This window comes from Podarcis liolepis (assembly GCF_965112155.1).
Source record: "Podarcis liolepis genome assembly, chromosome: 8".
In the NCBI taxonomy this organism is placed as follows: domain Eukaryota; kingdom Metazoa; phylum Chordata; class Lepidosauria; order Squamata; family Lacertidae; genus Podarcis; species Podarcis liolepis.
Window position 1 is genome coordinate 73,899,159 of NC_139560.1, and position 21,257 is coordinate 73,920,415.

General features: G+C 41.4%; 1 protein-coding gene across 7 annotated transcripts in view; it reads left to right on the plus strand.

Annotated features, from left to right (window-relative positions):
- Positions 1 to 21,257, plus strand: part of CDH12 (cadherin 12) — a 601,545-nt gene that overhangs the window by 517,910 nt on the left and 62,378 nt on the right. For all 7 annotated transcript variants that reach the window (XM_083519265.1, XM_083519262.1, XM_083519269.1 and 4 more), the window contains 2 exons: positions 10,978 to 11,097; positions 18,124 to 18,291. In XM_083519265.1, the coding sequence (XP_083375391.1) occupies positions 10,978 to 11,097; positions 18,124 to 18,291 (288 nt within the window). The remainder of the gene's footprint in view (positions 1 to 10,977; positions 11,098 to 18,123; positions 18,292 to 21,257) is intronic.

Here is a 21,257-nt window from a genome sequence, read left to right on the forward strand (position 1 = left end):
ATATACACTTCTCCAAATTTTGCAGTGCAATTCTCCAGCCATGCAATGTGTACAAACATGCATATACTAGGGTAAAGTGTGCATGAAAATGGGTATATTAGTGAAAATAGCATACAAAAATGCATTACATTAGGGAAAATTACTTTGCTTTGCAAATCAGGAAAAATAGCTTACAAAAATGAATATTCTGAAAAATTCACTGATGAATTTTCATGGTGACTTAAAAAGAACTTATGTGAAAATGTGGAGAACTGAACTTTGTTCTGGGGGGGAAATGCGAAAGAGAGAGAAACTGAAACTGATCGATTTCCCACCCTAGTGCACACCTACTGCCATTCTGATATTTCACTAGATATATGTCAGTGCAGCTACGTTACAGACAGTGTTTTGTCTCTATCCTCCTTCAAAAAGAAAGGCCAGTGGTTGACTATTCCTGCCACTGCCACCCCCAATCTGCCCTTCTCAGTGTAAGTGGTGGGGCTGCAGATATGAACACTGGACATTTAAATCCAAAGCATAACAAATATAGTCCCACCAGATTACATAAAATCATTCTGGGTGGTTTGTTAGGAGACTCCTGTACCCCTCAAAAAGCTAGATCTACTTCAGTGCAGGAACACTGTAAAATGTTCATACACACAAACATTCATCTCAGTTTCTGAGCAAAGTTTACCCTAATCTGCCTGTGACCATAGACTACAGCAAGGTGAAGCAACTAAAAAGCCTTTTGCCCAAACTTCAAGGAAAAAGAAGAGATGAGTGGGTATGTTCGGAAACGCTCTGCACCACAGTGTCTCCAGATGTTGGGACCTTGGGTCTCCAGATTTTGCTTGATTACAGTTCCCATCTTCTTCAGCAATCTTAGACCCAATGGTCAGGGACAATGGTTACAATTCCCAGCAACAAGCAATGGTGCTTGTCTGGTTTACCAGGGCTGGGAGCTTTCCATCTTCTTCTAGATGCTAATACAAGTGAACAGGAGGAACATCCTAATTCTGCATTAAAAGTGCAGATAGGTGTCAGCCCTAAAACTTGCAATGCTGAACTGCTCATTTGTCCCATTGGAATAGATGCAAAGAAGCATGGGAGCTTCAGGTTCATTGTGGGCTAAATTAGTGCAAATCTAATAAAGCATAGTTTTGTTTTTAAAGAATCATAAAGTTTGGTTATGAAAGAAGTTCACTAAGTTTGAAAAAAGTTTTGATATTACTTAAACCTTTTTGTTCAAGCTGTACGTTCTTTTCATAAGTTCATAAAGAAAAAATATTCTTGTGCTTGTTTTAAATCTGATTCCGTATTTATTTGAGGTTTAAGTGGATTTGCTCTGGCGTAGCAAAGTAGAGTTTTTTGCTAATACATTTGATAAGTTTTACACCTTTGGTGCAAACCATAAAAGAAAACCAAGAAGATTTATGTGATAATAATCTAAAACGTAGAACCATCAATATCTCCTTTTCCTTGACTCACACTTGAAAGGCAAGAAGGGGACTGAAATTATGCTGACAAGTCTTCTCTTCAAGTTAAAAGAATGAAAATTAATTCAGTTTCAGTACCCTAAGATTAATACAAAATGCAAGCCAATGGATCTTGGTTGATGCTTCTCCCTGAATTTAACTAACTTGATTCCCAAACCTGAATCAGTATTACACTGGTTATTTTGTCCTCTTAATTCTCATGTAAAATGCACCCTCAAATGAACTGATATGCCCCTGCTTTTTATTTATTTTTTAAAAACCTAAAGGGATAAAGAAGGAGTCATAGGAGCCAACTCCTTGGGGCTGAGGTCACTTTGCCCTCCCCCCCATAAAATATTTGAGGGGGCTGCCTCCCCCCCCAAAAAAGGTGATGGACATTGCCATTAAAATGGTGTATGCGTGCCACGCCTTGTGATTGATTGTGCAGGGTGGGACTTAACTTGTCCCCTCCCCAATATTTTACCCAAGTTGGCACCTCTAGAAGGAGTCAAGTAATTTTTTAAAAAACACACTCACACAGGTTAGTATTTGATTTGCTAACAAACAATTGGACTGTTAACGAGGTGGGTCAGAACAGGCAAAATGAGGTACCTCTTCACACTGCAAGTAGTTAAACTATGGATTTTTTTACCACAAGACGTAGTGAGGGCTGCAAACATGGACACTTTGAAAACAACCAGGACATGGGGAATCCCTGGAAATTATTTAAAATGGAATTTATAATTGGTGATAATGTATATGATTTTATTTGATCTGATTTGATCTGATTTGTTAATAATTAGAAGATTTTTATTGGAAAATGAATAAAATAGAATGTAATATATTACAACCAAGAACAAAAGCAATATGCCTTTGAATGCCAGTTATTGGGCTCATGACTAAGAGAGTGCTATTGTGCTCATATTCTGCTTACAAACTTCCCATAGGCACCTGCTTGGCCATTGTGAACACACAATGCTAGACTAGGTGGGCCTTTAGTCTGATTGAGCAAAGCTCTCCTTATGTCCTTACGCTTTTCTGTGGGATTTATTTACAATACATGTGAGCTGCTAAATATACTTTCAATTATTTAAGACAAAACTAAGAGCAAGGATATATTCATAGATGCCTCTTCATATGGCCAGCTGTAGGGTAGGTTAGCAAAGTACTTTTCAATCATTTACCCCTAAAATGGTGGAATGCACCCTCCAGGATTAGTGAAGATTTACCAGGCTCCCAACAGTAACCATGCTTGCTCCCCCCCCCCCCAAAAATATATATATATCCACACCATGAGCCAGAAATTGTGGATAGGTGGGGGTCCTGCATGCATTTTAATAGAAGCATTTCTTAGTTGCACAGGAAGTCAATTCATACATTTATTCTAGCAAGACAACATTTAGAACAGGCTTTGCCATAGAGGCATTCCCTGGCATGCATGGGGTCCCCTCCCCTTGCCAAAATCAGGATAGGAAAAGTAGTTTGTTCTGTGTGCTTGATTGCAGGATGTGTATGTCATGCACACAACAGCGTCACCTTTTTCTGCCCATGAGCAGAAAAACTGTTGTAGCCCCTGATCTAAAATATCTCAACAAATTGAATTATTGCACCCACAAGGAAAGTTTCTGGGCAATCCACAAGATGTTTGGGGCAATATATATATATATTATTAAAGTTCCATTCCTTTTTCAGTACCATTTTGAGGCATGCCTCTTTTTCCTCTTCAAGAAAGTTTTTTGCACTGTTAGCAAGGATGACACTGGAATCTTAAAAGTGCCTTCTCCAAGTCGCAGCCTGCAAACTATCAATGAATAAGCTTGACATAATCATTTCTTGAAGAGCTCAAGGAGGTGGCAAAGTATGCCTGAGAGAGGGACCTAGTGGAACTTAAAAAAGATTGTTGAAGAACCTAACTGTAGTGATGAACAATAATAAAAAATAAGTCAACATAGGGCCCACAAGTGTACAAAATGTGTTGATGCAGAGTGAGAGGAAGAATTAAGGACCTTTTGGAAAATAGTGCCACCTGGTGACAGAAGGCTATGACTGAGGAAATAAAAGCCAGACATTGTATTGATTTGATGTGGAGCGTCTGAAGGTAGGAAACCCTGTGTTTCTTATGAGGAGGAGTGTCAATTTCTGTGTAGTAAAGGGATACTAATAGCCAGTGCTATAATTCTCACAGTTTGAAGGAAAGGAGGTTGTGATATTATGGCTACACTCTGAGAATCAGGGTAGAATATAAAGTTTTTAGTGGGGTATGTCTCTCATAGCTCAATACATTTTCACTCCCTATTTCCCTGACAATTTGTCTTATTCTTAATGTGGTTGGGAAAGGGAAAGGGGTAGTCGTGAACAAGTTATAAGAAACAACGAGGCTACTTGCTAAGGTTTCTCCCATTGGCACAAACATATGTTAAAGATGAATAATTGAAAGGCAGGTAATACAAATTTAATTATATGTTCATTTGTACTAATATGTGGTATAAAATATCTGTGATCAAAGGAGGCTTTTAATAGCTGTGTGAAGGAGAATATTTTGGTCGGTTCTTTTCTGTTCTTGGGAGCTGTCCTAGCCAGGCATGGCATAGGTGTATAGCTGCCAATGATTGTTCAGCACCATGGACAGCTCATGGGGGCTGGAGTGAAGATCAAGCATAAACCCAGACTTGCTGAGAAGGAAGGAGCTTGGGCTGTTGCTCCAACACTAGTTGAGGTAGTATTTGTATGTTGGTATTCATAGCCATGTTTAATAGAACAGATGCCTAGTGCAACCCTAATGACAACTAATCAGAAAATGCTCTTATCAGCAGCATGAGCCAGCATGGCCAATGGTCAGAGATAATGGGAGTTGGGGTCCAAAACATATGGAGTACACCAGGTTAGGGAAGACTGTAAGTCACATTAACCTTTCGGGGCTTGCAATAACTGTATATCTATAGCACAAAAAATGTTTCATACAAAGGAGAAAACAGTATATTCATTCATTCAAAATCCTTTATAAAGCACGTATATTTTCACAAATCTCTAAGTGTCTTTCTTTAAAACAATTAAAAGAATTTTCTGGCTACTTGGCATTCTGGTGCAAAATTTCAAATATAAGTGGTTTTTTAAAAAATAAATAAATCATTGTCATCATCATTTTTTCAATGAAATACACTGCTGATTGTAAGAGATAATATAAAGTCTTAATTCTCAGAGGCCTTTTTGTTACCAGAATAGATTAACAACCACGAAGCTAGATCTTAAAAGTCTTTTTACAAGTTAGTAAAAAAAAAAAAAATACAATGTAAAAAGATAAAAAAAAAAAAACAGAGAGGTTCAAGACTTCAGTGAGAAATGTCACTAGCTCTTGAACTTATTTGGGGCTTTTAGTTTTGGGGCTCTGAAATTCCTCTGTTGCTTTCATGGGGATAAGCTTCCTTGTTCCTGTCAGAGTTCTCCTTGTTTGCAATTCAGTTAGAGTCCGCAGAATTCTTCAGGTATTTAGCACCTGCAATTTCTTAGGTATTTAGCACCCAGCCACTCCAGATTTGCTTCAAACTACCTCTTTAGGCTCAATTTCTGTAGCAACTCTTATTAGAAAGTGTTTTGTGTATCAGATAGCGCAGCACTCTCACACCGGCCACTAGTCAATTAAAGCAATTAGAGGTGTCACTTTTCTTGCTTTGTGCGGCTTGTTCAGAAACAAATCCCATTTACTTTACACCTCTGTTTCCTTCTGACCTACTCCGAGCTGCTGCTGAGACTTGCAATTCTTTTTTGTTGTGCACAGTGCTAATCTATGAGAAGTGCAGCATGTCGGAAGCTTTGCATATTAGAGTGGCCATCGTGGTTTTATGGCAAGCTTCTCCTTGAGCTCTCGTGTCATGTCCAATTTCTGGGAGGTCATTTGTCATGCTATGCATAGGTCTCTTTATCACACACCTGGCTTTCTGAAGGCAACACAGCCACCCAGGAGCACGCATCAGTCGGTATGCAAATCGGCTTTGAAAATGTTTCACATGGCTGTCCTCTTGTTCTGCCTGGTCTTTGGATGATGCTACCGATTTTGAAAGGCAAGGGCTGATGGCCATGAGTGCTGCATGTTCTGAGTGACATTACGGTTGTCGAGCTGCATTAATGTTCAAATGCTGGGCATCCATCTATTTCTGTTCCCACCCTTCAAACTAAGTGTGACAGCCCTTCCACCCCTCTGTGGCATTCTGCTGAGGAGCTTTTTCGGATATTTTGAAGCTGATGCTGCATTTTGGAGATGGAGGGAGGAGAATTGAGAAGAGACTCATCACAGAGCAGCACATGGAAATGCCATTTACCTTCCCGCTGGAGCAATTCCTATTTATCTACTTGCACTTTGACGTGCTTTCGAACTGCTAGGTTGGCAGGAGCTGGGACTGAACAATGGGAGCTCACCCTGTCATGGGGATTCGAACCGCTGACCTTCCGATCAGCAAGCCCTAGGCTCAGTGGTTTAGACCACAGCGCCACCCGCCCGTCCCACGGCAGTAAACTAGGAAGCCCAAAATTACTGCCCAACCAATCTCCAACAGGCAACTGACACATTTCACTGATCAAACTGCATCCTCTACCTGCCCCACCTCATGTCATGTATGATGTCAAGTGTGGGGCAGGCGGGTGTGGTTTTGGGGAAAATGGCCCAGTAAACCAAGTGGAAAGCCTAGTGGACGAAATTTGACCTATGGGCCAGAAGTTCCCACACCTGTGGGATAGTACAATGGAGGCACCTAAGAATAGACAGGGACCTTCAGCACTTCTCACACTAATGTTCAATCGGCAATTCCTTTACATCAGTAAGAGTCCAACTAGAAGATGTATTTGTGTTTTGTTTTTTTCTTGAAGCCTTTGCATTCCTGCCCCCTCTTCAGTCACGCAAACTGACAGCATGGAAATGATAATGCAAGATGAGCAAACTCAGTCGGAAAACTTCCATTGTCATCCAAACCCTTGTGCACTTACATACTTGCTAATAAGGTTGTGTGCTTCTTCCCACTACAATATTTTTTGGGGCAGTTGTTCTGTCCCTGCAAGTCTTTTTAACATGCATTTTGGGTACAGCCTATTAGCTGCTATTTTGAATGAATGCATTTCCTTTAGTCATGCAAACACGATAAATGTTAGGTAAGCCAGAGGACTGTCTAAACTTCCAGATAGCCTTGTAAATACATAATCATAATTGCATTTTTTACTAAATTTATAAATATTGTAAAAACCTTCTTTGCAATTAAGAAAAACCATGCACATTGACTGCAAAGTGTGGCAGCAGGTTCCTATATGGGGGCATTTTTAGGTTCACTTTTGATTTTTCATCTTTTTCAAAAAGTTAAGAGTTTCTTGAGCATGGCAGAACTGTATAAAAAGGTTACTTTTTAAGAAAAAAATCTTAGGAGGGAAAATTTTGGGGTCCCTCCCCAAACTCTACTATCCATGAAAAAGAAGAAAGAAATCTTAATGATTTGTGATGGATTGGGGCTATTACAGAGTAGTATCTCTGGCATGAAAGTAATGAGATGACTGCTAGAAAGCAATTCTCTCTTGATTTACCCTTCTCACTATCTAGGACAGGGATGTAGCATGCAATTTTATTTTATTTTTACCTGTGGAACCTTGCCTCCTGTCCTCCAAACAGTATGATGCATGGTATGTGTGTATGTGAGATGCATATGAGATTTACCTTTGAGTAGGTGTAGTTAGGACTGCGCTATAAGAGGATTTTGATATCTGATTCATGGTACCAATCAGTGTTATGCCAGATTAGAAGCAGGTTCTCTTTGTCATTTAAATTTGTTCAAAGTGTTCCTATGCCACATCGTGATGAAATGTCTCTTAAACCAAGGCTGGATGAGTGATATATATCAAATAATGTTGCTCTCATAATATTAGGAAAGGAACTGATGCTAGAGATTAAAAAATGGAAAATTGTCCCTTTTTGGATTTGGATGCTGAATATTAGAAAGCATAGGGAGAAACTGTCATAAGCCATTAGTCCATCCAACTCTGTATGTCTGTTGACTGGCAGAGGCTAAGGCCTTTAACACGATTCTTCCCCAGCCCTACATCAAGATGTCAGGGATTGGGACCTTTTGCATACATGGAGCTCTGCTGGTGAGCTGCAGATCTTCACTTAATTTTGGTAATTTTGAATTTTCTGAATTCTGTCTGTGCATAGCAGAGGAAGATCAGTTGTTAGATGCAACTGATGTTGTTTAGCTGTTCTTCTTGAATAATCCCTTGATAAACTTCTGCCGAACCAAGGTTTCCCAGAAAATAGCTTGAAATGGTTTGAAAAGTTGGTAATATGGTATATGTCACTGGTAAATAGCATAGATGGTTTGTCATAATTGATAGTTGGCATGCATTCATTTTTAACATTAGTTAGCATTTGACAATGATAATGTGGGGAGAGAGAATTCTAGCAAGAACATGAGATGGTTATTGGTATTTAACATTTAACAGTTATGAGATTTCATGTTTGAAAATCGAAACAATTGAGAAACGTAACATAACTTAAAGCATTTTTATTTTGCAATCAGGAAACATGTTTACTTTTCACTTTAAAAAGCCCTCATTCATAACTTTGAATTGAGATTTTCAAAAATACACCTAATTTTTCATGCTTGCAAATATCATTTCTGGTACTAGATGGGCCTGCACAAAATACGAATGTATTTTCTTCCCATTTTGTATATATCCCTCTCTAACATGTGGAGGACATGTATAAATAAAATCCTGACTTGCTATTATTCATAACACTGATTGGCTGGACTGTTTATGTGAAAAATGTTACTTCAGACAGTTGGAAAAGAGAAGATATATACATTTTCAGGAATGTATAGCAGGAGATGGTAATGCTCTTTCTAACAGCTGAGATATTGATGGAGCCAGCAAGCTCATTCTGTTATCAGGAGCAGCCCAGACACAAAAGTAGCAAGTTAGAAAAAGGCTCTTCTCTAGGTCAAATATTTCTTTCTCATATTACTTATGGAGGAATCAACTTCAGGAGTTTATCTTTACAGCACATAATTGGTAATTTCCCCCTCCCCTAAAAGACAGGCAATGTCAGCATCTCTCTTTACAGATGCTCCATATACTTTCACGGTCATAAGGCTTTGCCAATGACAGGTCAGGAAAATGCAGTCTGCATCTAAGGCCTTCCTGATCTGAATTGCAATATACTGAATCCTTAAATCTCCTTTGCAGTTCTTTCAAGGGAGAGGGGGAAAAGCACAGAAGTTGAGGGCAAGGCAGCAAGGTGGATGGATGTTGATTGATTTTGCTGGAATACAGAAATAAGGACAGGCTGTTCCTTTTTGGGTGACAGCCTGCTATATTTGGCAATATTACCATTGCAAGTGTTACATTTTTAGAGCAGCCATATGAATAATAAGAACACCACCCTGCAGTTTTAAGAGGAAAGCTAGCACAGAATGGCCAGATTTTATACTCTGGCACAGCTAGTGAATATCAGGAATGTACATGTGCATTACAGAACACGAATGCCACTTGTTGCATTCCACCTGAAGTTCCTTAAATATGTATAGAATGGGAAATTCCCCCACCTTTTAACTCTATGATGTTCTGAATAGACCACTCTGAGTCAGTGCCTTTCTGTCACCCCAACCTTGGCTTGGCCAAATGCAATTGGGAAAATGTATTCACTTGTCAATAGATGTCTCCTCCAGAGTATCTACACATACCCAGTTGAAAGGATGGAGGTGTATATTGTAGGAAGTTGAAGCATGGCAAGATTAGTGAGCGTTAGAGGAAGGTGGTCTTGGTCAATCTCAGGAGCAGCCCTTAACTGCCTCTACCTACACAACACCAAGCCCTTAAGCCAGTGGAACAATTTGTGGCCCTAGGGCAGGCATAGGCAAACTTGGCCCTCCAGATGTTTGGGGCTACAATTCCCATCATCCCTAGCTAACAGGACCAGTCATCAGGGATAATGGGAATTGTAGTCCCAAAGCAGCTGGAGGGCCAAGTTTGGGGATGCCTGGAATAGAAGAACACAATTGCCCTACAATAGGTAAACAATTCCAAACATACCCAGCAAATAAAATGACATGGTGTGCACCACTACATGGTATCAGTGTCCATCTACACACATTCAGATGTACAGTGGTACCTTGGGTTACAGACGCTTCACGTTACAGAAGCTTCAGGTTACAGACTCTGCTAACCCAGAAATAGTACCTCGAGTTAAGAAGTTTGCTTCAGGATGAGAACAGAAATCATGCCGCCGCGGCGCGGCAGCAGCAGGAGACCCCATTAGCTAAAGTGGTGTCTCAGGTTAAGAACAGTTTCAGGTTAAGAACGGACCTCTGGAACGAATTAAGTTCTTAACCTGAAGTACCACTGTATAGGCACTAGAGACAACAAAGCCCACCCTCCTCCAACTCAGAGATTTAACTTCTGGAGACCTTGGGGCAGGAGCTGGAACTTGAACAATGATGGGTCCATCAACTCATGCTAACAAAATGTTAACCAAGCACGCCTAAATGGCGACAATATGATGAAACAGTGACTGACAGTGCTTTTGCAGAAACCGAAAAATGCCCCCAAATAAAGAATGTCCTTGCTCAACAGAACGTGATGCATCTGTCACATCTGGAGGGCAGAAAGTTTGCCTATGCCTGCCCTAGTCTTCCTTGGCCTTCTTTCATTCAAGTGGTAAGATGGGAAATGCCATGGAGGGGAGGGGTTTGCAGAGAGACAAAAGAGGTGCTCCACTCACCTTTCATTCCTGCCCTGCCCACTGCCAGCATGTAAGTTCTGACATTTAACCCTAAGAGAACACAGTCGTTGGCTCAAATAGTTTGCACTCCCAGCGCCTATCAGTTAGCAAGACATTCTGCAGCTTTTACAAAGGAAATGAGAGAAACACAAACAGAGCATAAGATATTGGTGTCTGCTGCTCATGTGGTCTACCTGCTGCCACCATGATCAGAGGAGATGTGCCTCGCTGGGAGAGTGCTGTTTGCATGTCGGTCCTGCTTGAAGGCTTTCCACACCATCTGGTTGGACAATGTGAGAAAGGGATGCCGTACTAAATGGGTCTTCAGTCTGATCCAACAGGGTTCTTCTTGTGCTCATTGATCTGCTTTGACCCATTTGTATTGAAGCTTGTTTGAAGCATACCTTGAGTGTACACCTTGAATATTACTTCATCCAGAAAACTAGATCCAGAAACTATATTACCACATTGGCCTGAATATAAGCTGCACCTTTTTTTCTAAATTCCAACCATGAAAAGTTAAAGTGCTGCTTAAATTCACGACCTTGCAAAAATTGGCTTTTACAATATTGCTGCTGAAACAGACATACGGTAAAACGGAACGGGTGTGAGTGCCTGCAGAGTTTTAAGGGATCTGCTTATATTTGGGTATTGTCTCCCCCCCCCCTTGAATTTTAAAGGTGCGGCTTATATTCAGGTGTGGCTTATATTCGGGCCAATACGGTACTAAATGAAACCATTTTCTCTCTCCCTCTTTTCACCTTTTCTTAGGGGCATATGTGCTACAGGTCAAAGCAACCGATGCTGATGACCCAACCTATGGAAACAGTGCCAGAGTGGTTTACAGCATCCTTCAGGGACAGCCATATTTCTCCATTGATCCCAAGACAGGTAATGAACATATTTGCCAGGGAGAAACGTATTGCTTCCCACTTTCAAATATCAAACTGATTAGATGCCCACCTGGACAGTCTTTATCCGATGGCAGTGGAAGAAAAGGTGACAGTATTATTGTTTGTGGAAAAGCATCAGCTGTTTCCCATTAGCACAAGGTAAGTAGCATTGCCTTTTCAGAATTCAGCAAATATAAGGATTGCTCTGCTGAATAAAAATAAAGGTCTATCAAAGAAATGAACAGGCAGTGTTCCATATGGGGAATTTTGTAAAACAGCTTCCAGGTGATTATGGTAAGGGATGGGTGGATCAGCCACTTCACAGTCCATGCCAGTTTCTCATGTGTTAATTCATAAGGCTGTTCTCTGTTTGTTTGTTTTTTGGCATTATCCTGAGCGAATAACACAAAAAAGAAAACACACATATAAATGAATATTCAAAAATACATTTCTGGATGTATTTTCTTACAGAAATACGCATGTCTAAAGATTTTTATTTTTTATGTCTTTGGTTACTTTTCTGTGCCAAGAACTGCATTGAAAAATTCAGCACATGAGATCTGGAGAACTGCATTCTGAGCCATTCATTAATCCAAGCATTGCGGACTGGGTCCCTTTCTATTAGAATTTACAAATAAACAATTCTTCCAATGCTGCCCACAAAGGTTCAAAAAATGGGTGCAGTTACCATGTTTGAAATTGCCACATCTGTGCCACCTCACAAAAATAACTTCACAGGTAGAATGGAGCCCATACAATTCTGATTTCAAGCCACTACTAAGTTATTGTACCAATTCAGCCTATTGTTTACAACACTTAACATACTGCAGAAGGTTGCTTTATACCAGATAACAGCTGACAGCTATTTGTTATAGATGTCAGTGACTCTGGTTGCAATCCTAAGCAACTTCATTGCAAGTTAGGTGGGAGAACTCCTGTGTGCTGCTTCTCCCCTGTGAATGCCTTTCCTACACCCCAAATATAGTGATTGCTACATAATAAACACAATTCCCATGCCCCCTGATTGAAACATAAGAGCTGTTTTCAGAATTGGTGCACATCTTGCTGAATTGTATCATTTCCAGCAGATGGGGGCTGGAATCACAAGTTTAAATGTTTCCCTGTATAAAAGGGCCGTTGACATAGAAAACTAGAATGTCAGGGAAGAGGGTAAGCACACTGACATGCTAGGTTTCTGTGTACTAATCCCCACCACACCCCTTCTGATGGTACATTTAAGCATCAGCAATTTGAATCTGACTTGAATTCTGCTGTGGCTTATATACCAGACCAACTCCCAATGCTACATTGAGTCAACATATTAAACAAAGGTTTACTGTGATGCAAATGAACAAGGGCAAGCCTCAGGCTTCTGTGCCACCACTCCACCCCTCACCTTCAGCATGGCCAGGAGGAGGCATTTGGAAGCTTTAATTTCTGATTTTGATTAACCACGGTTGGTTGTGTTATGGCAATGCAATACACTGTGGTTACTTTAAGCATGGGTTGTTTGAAACAAGCCACTTTAGACTGTGGGTTACAGACCCTCCAAGTGTCCCTATTTTCCAGGGTCAGTCCCAGATTTACAGAAGCCATTCCAGTTTCTGATTTGATCCCAGAATGTCCTGATTTTCCTTAGGACATCCCTGTTTTCATTGGAGGAATTTTTGGGGGGTCTGGAGTTATCCGACCCTTGAGCCATCTGAAAGCAGCCCTGTATAGGGAAACTCTTTAATGTTTCATTATGTTTTCAAATATGTTGGAAGCTGGCCAGAGTAGCTGTGACAACCCAGTCAGATAGATGGAGTATAAATATTATTATTCTTATAGAATAGGATGTCCCTATTTCCTCGGACAAATATCAGAGGGTATGTGGTTATGAAGTTGACTTCTTTCAACAAACCATAGTTAAGATTAAGCACGGTGTAGGGTTTGAATATAATGCTAAACTTGGTCAATCCAAAGCACAAGCAAGGCTTCTGAGTTCATCTTCGTGGCAGAACTGGAATGGGAAATGGAAAGGAGAATGCATGAACTTCAGGCTCATTCCTAACATGATAAAGCGTAGTTTACTGTGCTATCCAAACATAGACAAAAGGTTTAATATAATATGAAATCTCAATGCATGGTGATATCCCCCCCCCCCCCGGTTAATCTGGTTTAATCTTACGCTGAGCCAAATTTCCAGTAGGCTATATTCTGCACATGAGTTTTAGCTAGGATCTTCTGAGCATGTGTGCAGTACTGCTTGGATGATACAGGAAATGTTTATTAATCTGGAATAAACCAGACTTTTAATGAACATTGGTGGGAAATCTGCCTTTCCCCAGCTGCTTGCTTTTGGCATTTGTCTCGCCTGGAGGATGGGAGACAAGCAATAATGTCAGGCTGTTGTTCAGAGTCCACTAGATGTGCTGGTGGAGGGACCCAGAAATGCTCCTGGGACAGGATGACAGTTAATTGCATATCTTGCCCTGTGTTCCGAAATGTCACTCCCGCTTCTGTATTTAATAATTCAATGACTTAACCAAAATGCTCTGCACTAAATTCTGCCAATTGTGTGCCTTGAATGCAACGTAAGAAAGAGCTTGCCTGCCTGCCCCCCTTTCTGCAAATGGAATTTCTTTTCCCTGCAAACCTCTCCTTGAATGTCAGGTGGAGTGTTAAAGACCCTGGCTTCCTGGCTAATCAATGACTGGAGGTGGAAACAGCATAACGCTGTCAGTGCAGGCACTGTAGAGGTCGTGTCCTCTGTCAAATATACCCTGTTTTAACAAAAGATGATATCGCAAGTGTGAATCAGAGAGTTTACTTTTTAAATTAGGATGAGGATCTGTGTGTTTCCCCCCCCTTCCTCGGGCTCTAGGGGATAAAAATCGCTTCCTTTAATGTTCTTCTTTTAATTAGATCTCGCTGACAATACAGAGGTGTTAAAATCCAGGCTATACGTGTGTTATATAAAGTTTCTGGATGAGATGAATGATGACAACAAAGATTTCCCCAGGATCCCCTGCTCTGCTTCTTTCTGCTTTTGTTCTCAGTGCCACCTTCATTAATTATTTTCACTCAGAAGCTGGGGATTTTCACACTGGAAAAAAATAAATGCTATGGTCATTGGAGATGGGTGGTCTCAAAGCATGGGAGCTTGTTCAATCCACTCCCTCCTTAAACCACAATAGGCCTATCTGAAAGCCATTATCCTTCTGGGGGTCTAGGCAGCTTTAGCAGTGATTTGTCTTTCTCCACTGCTCCCCATTGGGACTGATCGCTTTCCTTTCCAGTTCTTTATATAAGCATCTCCTCTCCCTCAAGCTCACAGACAGAGGTAAATGAACTGGTTGAGCCCAGAGCTGCTAAGGAACTTGAGAAGGTTCCTGCCATGGAAGCAGAGGTTTTTACTGGCCATAAGCCTGCAGAACCCTAGCTGGAATCCAAAATCTCATGGGTGGCTTTCCCCTGTATTCCCAATACAAGTCAGGTACTTCTCCAGTCTTCTGTGCTTGCCCAAGAATCCAGGGGGACAGCAGGTGGGAGGCCACAGAAGGGAGAAATACTCACCCTTTCTCTAGAGAGTTGGTCCTTTAAAACATTCACACTTCTGTAGTATTGGGGTGCAGCTTCAGATTCCACCACCTGCTTTTGAAGAATCATGATTTTATACATTGATAGTTAGTTCCAAGAAGCTGGCCATGTGCATATAATGGAAACAGGGATCCCTAGATGATAAGGTTTTCAAATGTGTACTGCATTGTGATTCCTGACCTCTAAAAGGCTTGATAGAGGCTGTCAATTCACATGCCACTCATGCCTTCTTAGTGATTTGTTGTTGTTTAGTTGTTTAGTCGTGTCCGACTCTTCATGACCTCATGGATCAGAGCAATTAGATTTAATTATTTTGCGTGTACAGATGATCAGCAGTATGGTTTGTATTCCACTAACTCATACTCAGAGTAGACTAATTGGAATTAATGGCCCTACATTAGTCATGGTTGTTAATTGGAATGGGTCTACTCTGAGTAAAGGAGTGATATGTCTAGGGCTACATCAGGCATGGCCAAACTTGGCTCTCCAGATGTTTTGGGACTACAAGTCCCATCATCCTTAACCACCAGTCCTGTTAGCTAGGAATGATGGGAGTTGTAGTCCCAAAATATCTGGGGGGGGGGCAAGTTTGGCCATACCTGGGCTACATGATAAGATTTTTTCCTTGCAAATGGATTAGAACTAAATATTTTGCTTCCCCTGTCCAAATATTTGGCCTCCGTTTTTGTACAAAATACCATCATCCCTAGTTCTCCATTCCCTGCCTATGAGTCTGTGTGTATTTTTTATGTCACAGATCAGATTTTTACTGCAGTCAAGAAAATGCAAGTTCTATAGACAGAGCCGTGGTATAGATCCCTTATGTCGTTTGGCAAGGTGCAGGCAAATAATGAAATATTTTCTCTTTTTCTTGGGGGTAAGCTGCACATAATTATTTGCTCTGGTGAAGTGCTTATGGCACAGCTCATGAACACCTGCTTTTGAAGAGACTGTTTCTCATTTTAACTAAGACTTTTAATTTGTAAAAAAAAAAAAATGAGAGAAGGAAGAGAATATTGCTCATGAGCTCTTTCAGACATGACTATTATTATCATTGATTTAAAACAAAAACAAAACAAAAAACTGAAGATCGAGTTCTATTGCATAATAAAAATTGGAACAAGCCTTTGGATATCAACCCAGGGGGGGAAATCATTGCTTGATTGAGTACATCTGTAGTGAGATGACAGACAATTGCTCATTAGGAAGACTTTGGCTAGATTTAAAACTACTTGATGATATTTTTGATACAGTGCATGAATAAATATAGTCACGGTTCTATACTAGATCACTAGATCAGGCAAGTTCAGAGCATTTCCCTTTGTTTCTTCATATGTTTGAGAAGGCTGATTATTTATTACATTTTGGGCTGTAGCCCCCATACTATGATCCCAAAGAGCTTCTCCCTCACTCTGTGCCACCCAGCAAAGCATGCACCCTTGCCAGTACCAGCCTCCAACAAGACACTGATTGGCAGCTTCTGCAACTCTCCACAGGAAGCAATTCTGCTCAGATCCAAAGCATCACAAAAGATGCAACTTCACACCTGGCAGGTGCCTTTTCCAGTGCAAATGAAACGGATTCAGAAACCTCTGGGGTGTCCTGTCATTTGGGGCTGTTGAGAGGGGTTTTGTCAAGCTGGAATGATGAAGGCAGAAGTCTCTCGTCCATTATTGGGCATATGGCATATAATAAAGGCTGGATGGGAGCTCATCAGTCTTAGCTGCCTATGCTGAAACAGAGGCTACTACTGGTGCACATGGGATTTATACAGGTAGTTGCTCCTTAACAGAGACATTGTCTGTTCTAAAAGCTAATTTTTATTATTATTTATTGAATTTATATACCACCCTATACCGGGAGGTCTCAAGGCGGTTCACATAAAAGATCAACATAAAAAACACAATAAATATAATCAAAATAAAAACAACATCCCAATAACCCCCCCCCCAAAAAAAGAACCACATTTTAAAAAGGACATAGGATCAATCAAAGCCTGTTTAATAAGGAATGTTTTTGTCTGGCACCTAATAATGTTTTATTTATTTATTTTGCTTTTGCTTAGTGCAGTATTTCCCAAACTTGGGCCTCCTGCTGTTTTGGACTACAATTCCCATCACCCTGACCACTGGTCCTGCTAGCTAGGGATGATGGGAGTTGTAGTCCAGAAACAGCTGGAAACCCCCAAGTTTGGGAAACACTGGTTTGGTGTATGTATTGAATGAATTCACCGGGCATTATCTTTCCAGGCTAACTTAGTTGTAGGCTGAGCTCAAATTTTGGTGGAAAGGGGCAAAGAGATTTTGTTGGGCAGACAAATGGGGTAGGGGAGGAAACGGATTTCTCCTCTTTCAGCATGACATGCCGCTACCATGCATCAGCTGATGTGTGGTTGAGAGTGTGCTATGCTGCAGCAAAAGGAACTTTCAGGAGCCCACTTTCAGCTTCCACTTGTCCCTTTGAACCCCTCTTACTTGCCCCATACTTGATGTCATGTATGGGGAGTGCTGAGGAGCCAAGTTTTGCACAGGTTCCCTACCTTTTCTATATACCCTCCCTCAAAATTGGAGAAATTGAGAGAGATATAGCAGTACCAGCAGCATATTTCTTCTTTCTCGTATCCAAAAATGCAAGAAGGGCTTTTACACTTGCCAGAAGCTCAGCTCTGCCCTCGCTGGTCCTGGAAGGATCCTTTAAAAAAGTCTCATCTGCTCAGAGACTTTGCGCCTATTCATTGGGGAGATAGGAAGCTCAGAGCACTTGTTCTTTAGATGTCCCTTTTATGAAGAGGCACGTAGTGAGACCATTGATCCCCTGCTAGTGAGGCTCGCTGACCTCCTGGAAAAGCAAAAATTTGACCTTTTCCTGTTAGGCAAAGATCATAAGATGACCCAGATGGTCGCCAGATTTTGTGTACAGATCTGTAGGCACAGACCATCCCCCGACCCAAACTAGTTCGTTAAGAAAATCCCCAAATTCGGTTCCATGGGTGACTGTGGGTCATCTCTCTGCGGTAGCTTATCTTAAAGCTTTAAGTGTCTATACGCTTATTGCATTTATAAATTTTAAATTTATTGTTGTACATTGTTTTAAATGTTTGTTTTCCTTCTGGGATTATACCCCTAAGTGTGTTTTATAAGCTGGTGTCCGACCGTAATAAATTATCTATCTATCTACCCTCCCTCAAAAAGTACCTCTGATTATTGCCAAACAAACAAACAAGACCCAATGGTGTGTGTCCCCCAATTTAAATAGTTTTTTTTAAAGCTTCTATTTTATAGTCTACTAGCATAAGAGTGGTATGCATCCAATTAATGTTCATTTTCTGTGGACACTGTTCAGTGCCAAACAATGCTATGAATTTGATGCCGTGGGTAGAGCATTCTGTCTCGTAAATGTTCTGCTACCTCACAGAGAAACTTCATTTTGTTTCTTTTAAAAGGTGTCATACGAACAGCCTTGCCAAACATGGACAGAGAAGTCAAAGAGCAATATCAGGTTCTCATTCAGGCCAAGGACATGGGAGGCCAGCTTGGAGGATTGGCTGGAACTACTACGGTGAACATCACTCTCACTGATGTCAATGACAATCCGCCCAGATTTCCCAAGAGTAAGTTCTATCACCTATGAGTAACATTCTAGATGAAAATGGTTGTGTTTACTATATTACTCTGATGAATGTTCGAAGTGACTTGTGCTATGGGAGCATGGTTCCACATGGGTCAATTTATAGCACGACATTAAGACAATTTTTTGCCAGCAGAGAGCTGGTCTAGACATTGTATCCCCCACTTGCCCCTGCCCCAATGCATTATCTGTTGCAACATTGTATGAGTCAAGGCCATCACTTGACCATTGACCACGCTGGCCAGAGCTGATGGGAGCCAAAAACATTCAGAAGGTACCAGGTTCTGCAAGTCTTGTTAAATGAAACAGCTGGGGAAGGAAGCTAATCTCAGAGCTGTGGTGAGTGAAACTGTTTCTAGATTGGCTCTGAAATGCTTACTGGAGATTCCTTAAATCTGCTTATAATTAAGCACATACAGGGTGATTCATAGGGACACAGGTGGTGCTGTGGGTTAAAGCACAGAAGGTCAGTGGTTCGAATCCCCACGATGGGGTGAGCTCCCGTTGTTCGGTCCCTGCTCCTACCAACCTAGCAGTTTGAAAGCACATCAAAGTGCAAGTTGATAAACAGGCTCTGGCGGGAAGGTAAACAGCGTTTCCGTGCACTGCTCTGGTTTACCAGAAGCAGCTTAGTCATGCTGGCCACATGACCCAGAAGCTGTACGCCGGCTCCCTCGGCCAGTAAAGTGAGATGAGCACCGCAACCCCAGAGTCGTCCGCGACTGGACCGAACGGTCAGGGGTACCTTTACCTTTACCTTTAGGGTGATTCATAATGAAGTATACAGTTTCAACGCACTATAAAAAGGAAGAATGTAATATATCTTATGTTACCTGTAACAGAATTGTAGGGGAATGTTTAAAGTTTTTTTTAGAAACAGTCACAAATACATTTTCTGCTTGGAGGTTGTTTTCCGAATCGCAATCAAAAATGCCGTTGCACAACAGTTACAGATTCCATTCTGCTCAGTTCAAGAACAAAACATGCCTTCTCCACTGCAGACGTAGCCATTTTGCCTGACTAAGTTACGCAATACGCATGCTATCACCTATGTCACTTCCCTCAGTAGTGGAACACAAACTTTATGAGTACATCTACCTCACGGTTCACAGTTGTGGTCCGTGTTGTTGCCTGTTACTGTTTTACAGCATCTGGAAACTGTATACTTCATTATGAATCACCTTGTATTTCTGAAACACCAAAGTAGTCAACATTTTCTGGGTGTATCTCTCTCCCCCCCCCCAACACATTTCCAACCATTACCCCGCTTCTCCGCAAAGCACCTGATTTTCAAACTGTTATGTGCAACATCTGACCTCTCCAAAGAATTCAGGCAGAGGTCTGCATTTTCCCAGATGCCTGGTTTCATATAGTCTTCTCTCCAGCAGTGCTTTTGACTGTTCCTGCTATTGCTTAAAGCAGGCCCTGAATATTGCTTTGTAATAGATGCTGTGGCTTAATAGACTCGGGCATTTCCAAGTGCAAAGGGAAAAGAGTGCTAGCAAACACACATGTCAAACACTCGTTCTCTATTTTATTTTTATTTTGTTCAGCAGAGATGTCATGGGGTTATTTCTTTACACTTCCAGGGAACTAATCTTGTAGCTCTGTGGCCGTGAATATAGAGCGGTTTCCTCCTTGGCAATGCATTTGCCCTCGGAAAAACCAACACTTCTACCCCAACTCCCCTTCCGCACGCAGCTCAAGTTGAAAACCTTTCACCTCTATCGCATAGAATGTCACAAAAGTCAAATAATAGCTGTCAGCCTTTGTGGGAATAGAGGAGAGTACACGAGAGAGAAATTGTGAGATGCAGACTGGGGCAAGGAAGTAATATTGAATGAGAAAATTTGCATGAGCTACGGCAATCATGTCATGGAATGCTTTGCTGAACTGTGGAGGGTTTAATCAGAAGAGACACTTTAGTGGGAAGTAGGGTAACTTTAGGTGTTTTCACCCATAAAATTGATCCCACATAAGAAACTGCTACAGCTGCATCTGAACTAGAATAGTTCTGCAGACAGAGACAAATTTTGCCTACACCAGGACTTACTGGGCTGGGGGGTTTATATTCTCTAGTATGTCGTATATTTTTCATACTGAAAGGGGCATGAATATAATTTATTGCTTGCTTTTCCCAGTAGATTCCAAATTAATCTCATCTCTGGTTTCTTCAGGTATTTTCTTGTATTGGCCAGTTAAGAGATTGGACCAAATCATTCTGAATTTCTGACTGTTTTCCTTTGCGGTGGCCCCCTCTGCTGAAAAGCAAGTTGGTGTTCAAAGGGGACAAGTGCTTGTCACTTCAGCAGTTTGGAACATGAGCATGAGCCATTCTTAGATCTAGGCCAGTGTATGACATCATCAGTGATGACATCTTTAGGAGCATCTTCAGGTCTGAATACTGGGCATCCCATCTCCTGTAGGTTCCTACAACCTCACTGTGACTTCGGATATACCTCATCCTTCTTTTCTTTCCCCAACCTTTCCTAGGGGTAGAGCAGCACTGTCGTGAAGGGGTGTGTGTGTGATGAAGGGGTGTGTCTTATGTAGCACTTGGGTCTGGCTTTTGGCCTGTTGTGAAATTAGAGGTGCAAGGCAAATCCATTATTATTTTCACTCTCTAAAGCAAAAGTTAAGGGACGCAGGTGGCGCTGTGGGTTAAACCACAGAGCCAAGGACTTGCCGATCAGAAGGTCAGCGGTTTAAATCCCCACGATGGGGTGAGCTCCCATTGCTCGGTCCCTGCTCCTGCCAACCTAGCAGTTCGAAAGGATGTCAAAGTGCAAGTAGATAAATAGGTACTGCTCCGGCGGGAAGGTAAACGGCATTTCCGTGCGCTGCTCTGGCTCGCCAGAAGTGGCTTAGTCATGCTGGCCACATGACCCAGAAGCCGTACACCGGCTTCCTCGGCCAATAAAGCAAGGTGAGCTCCGCAACCCCAGAGTC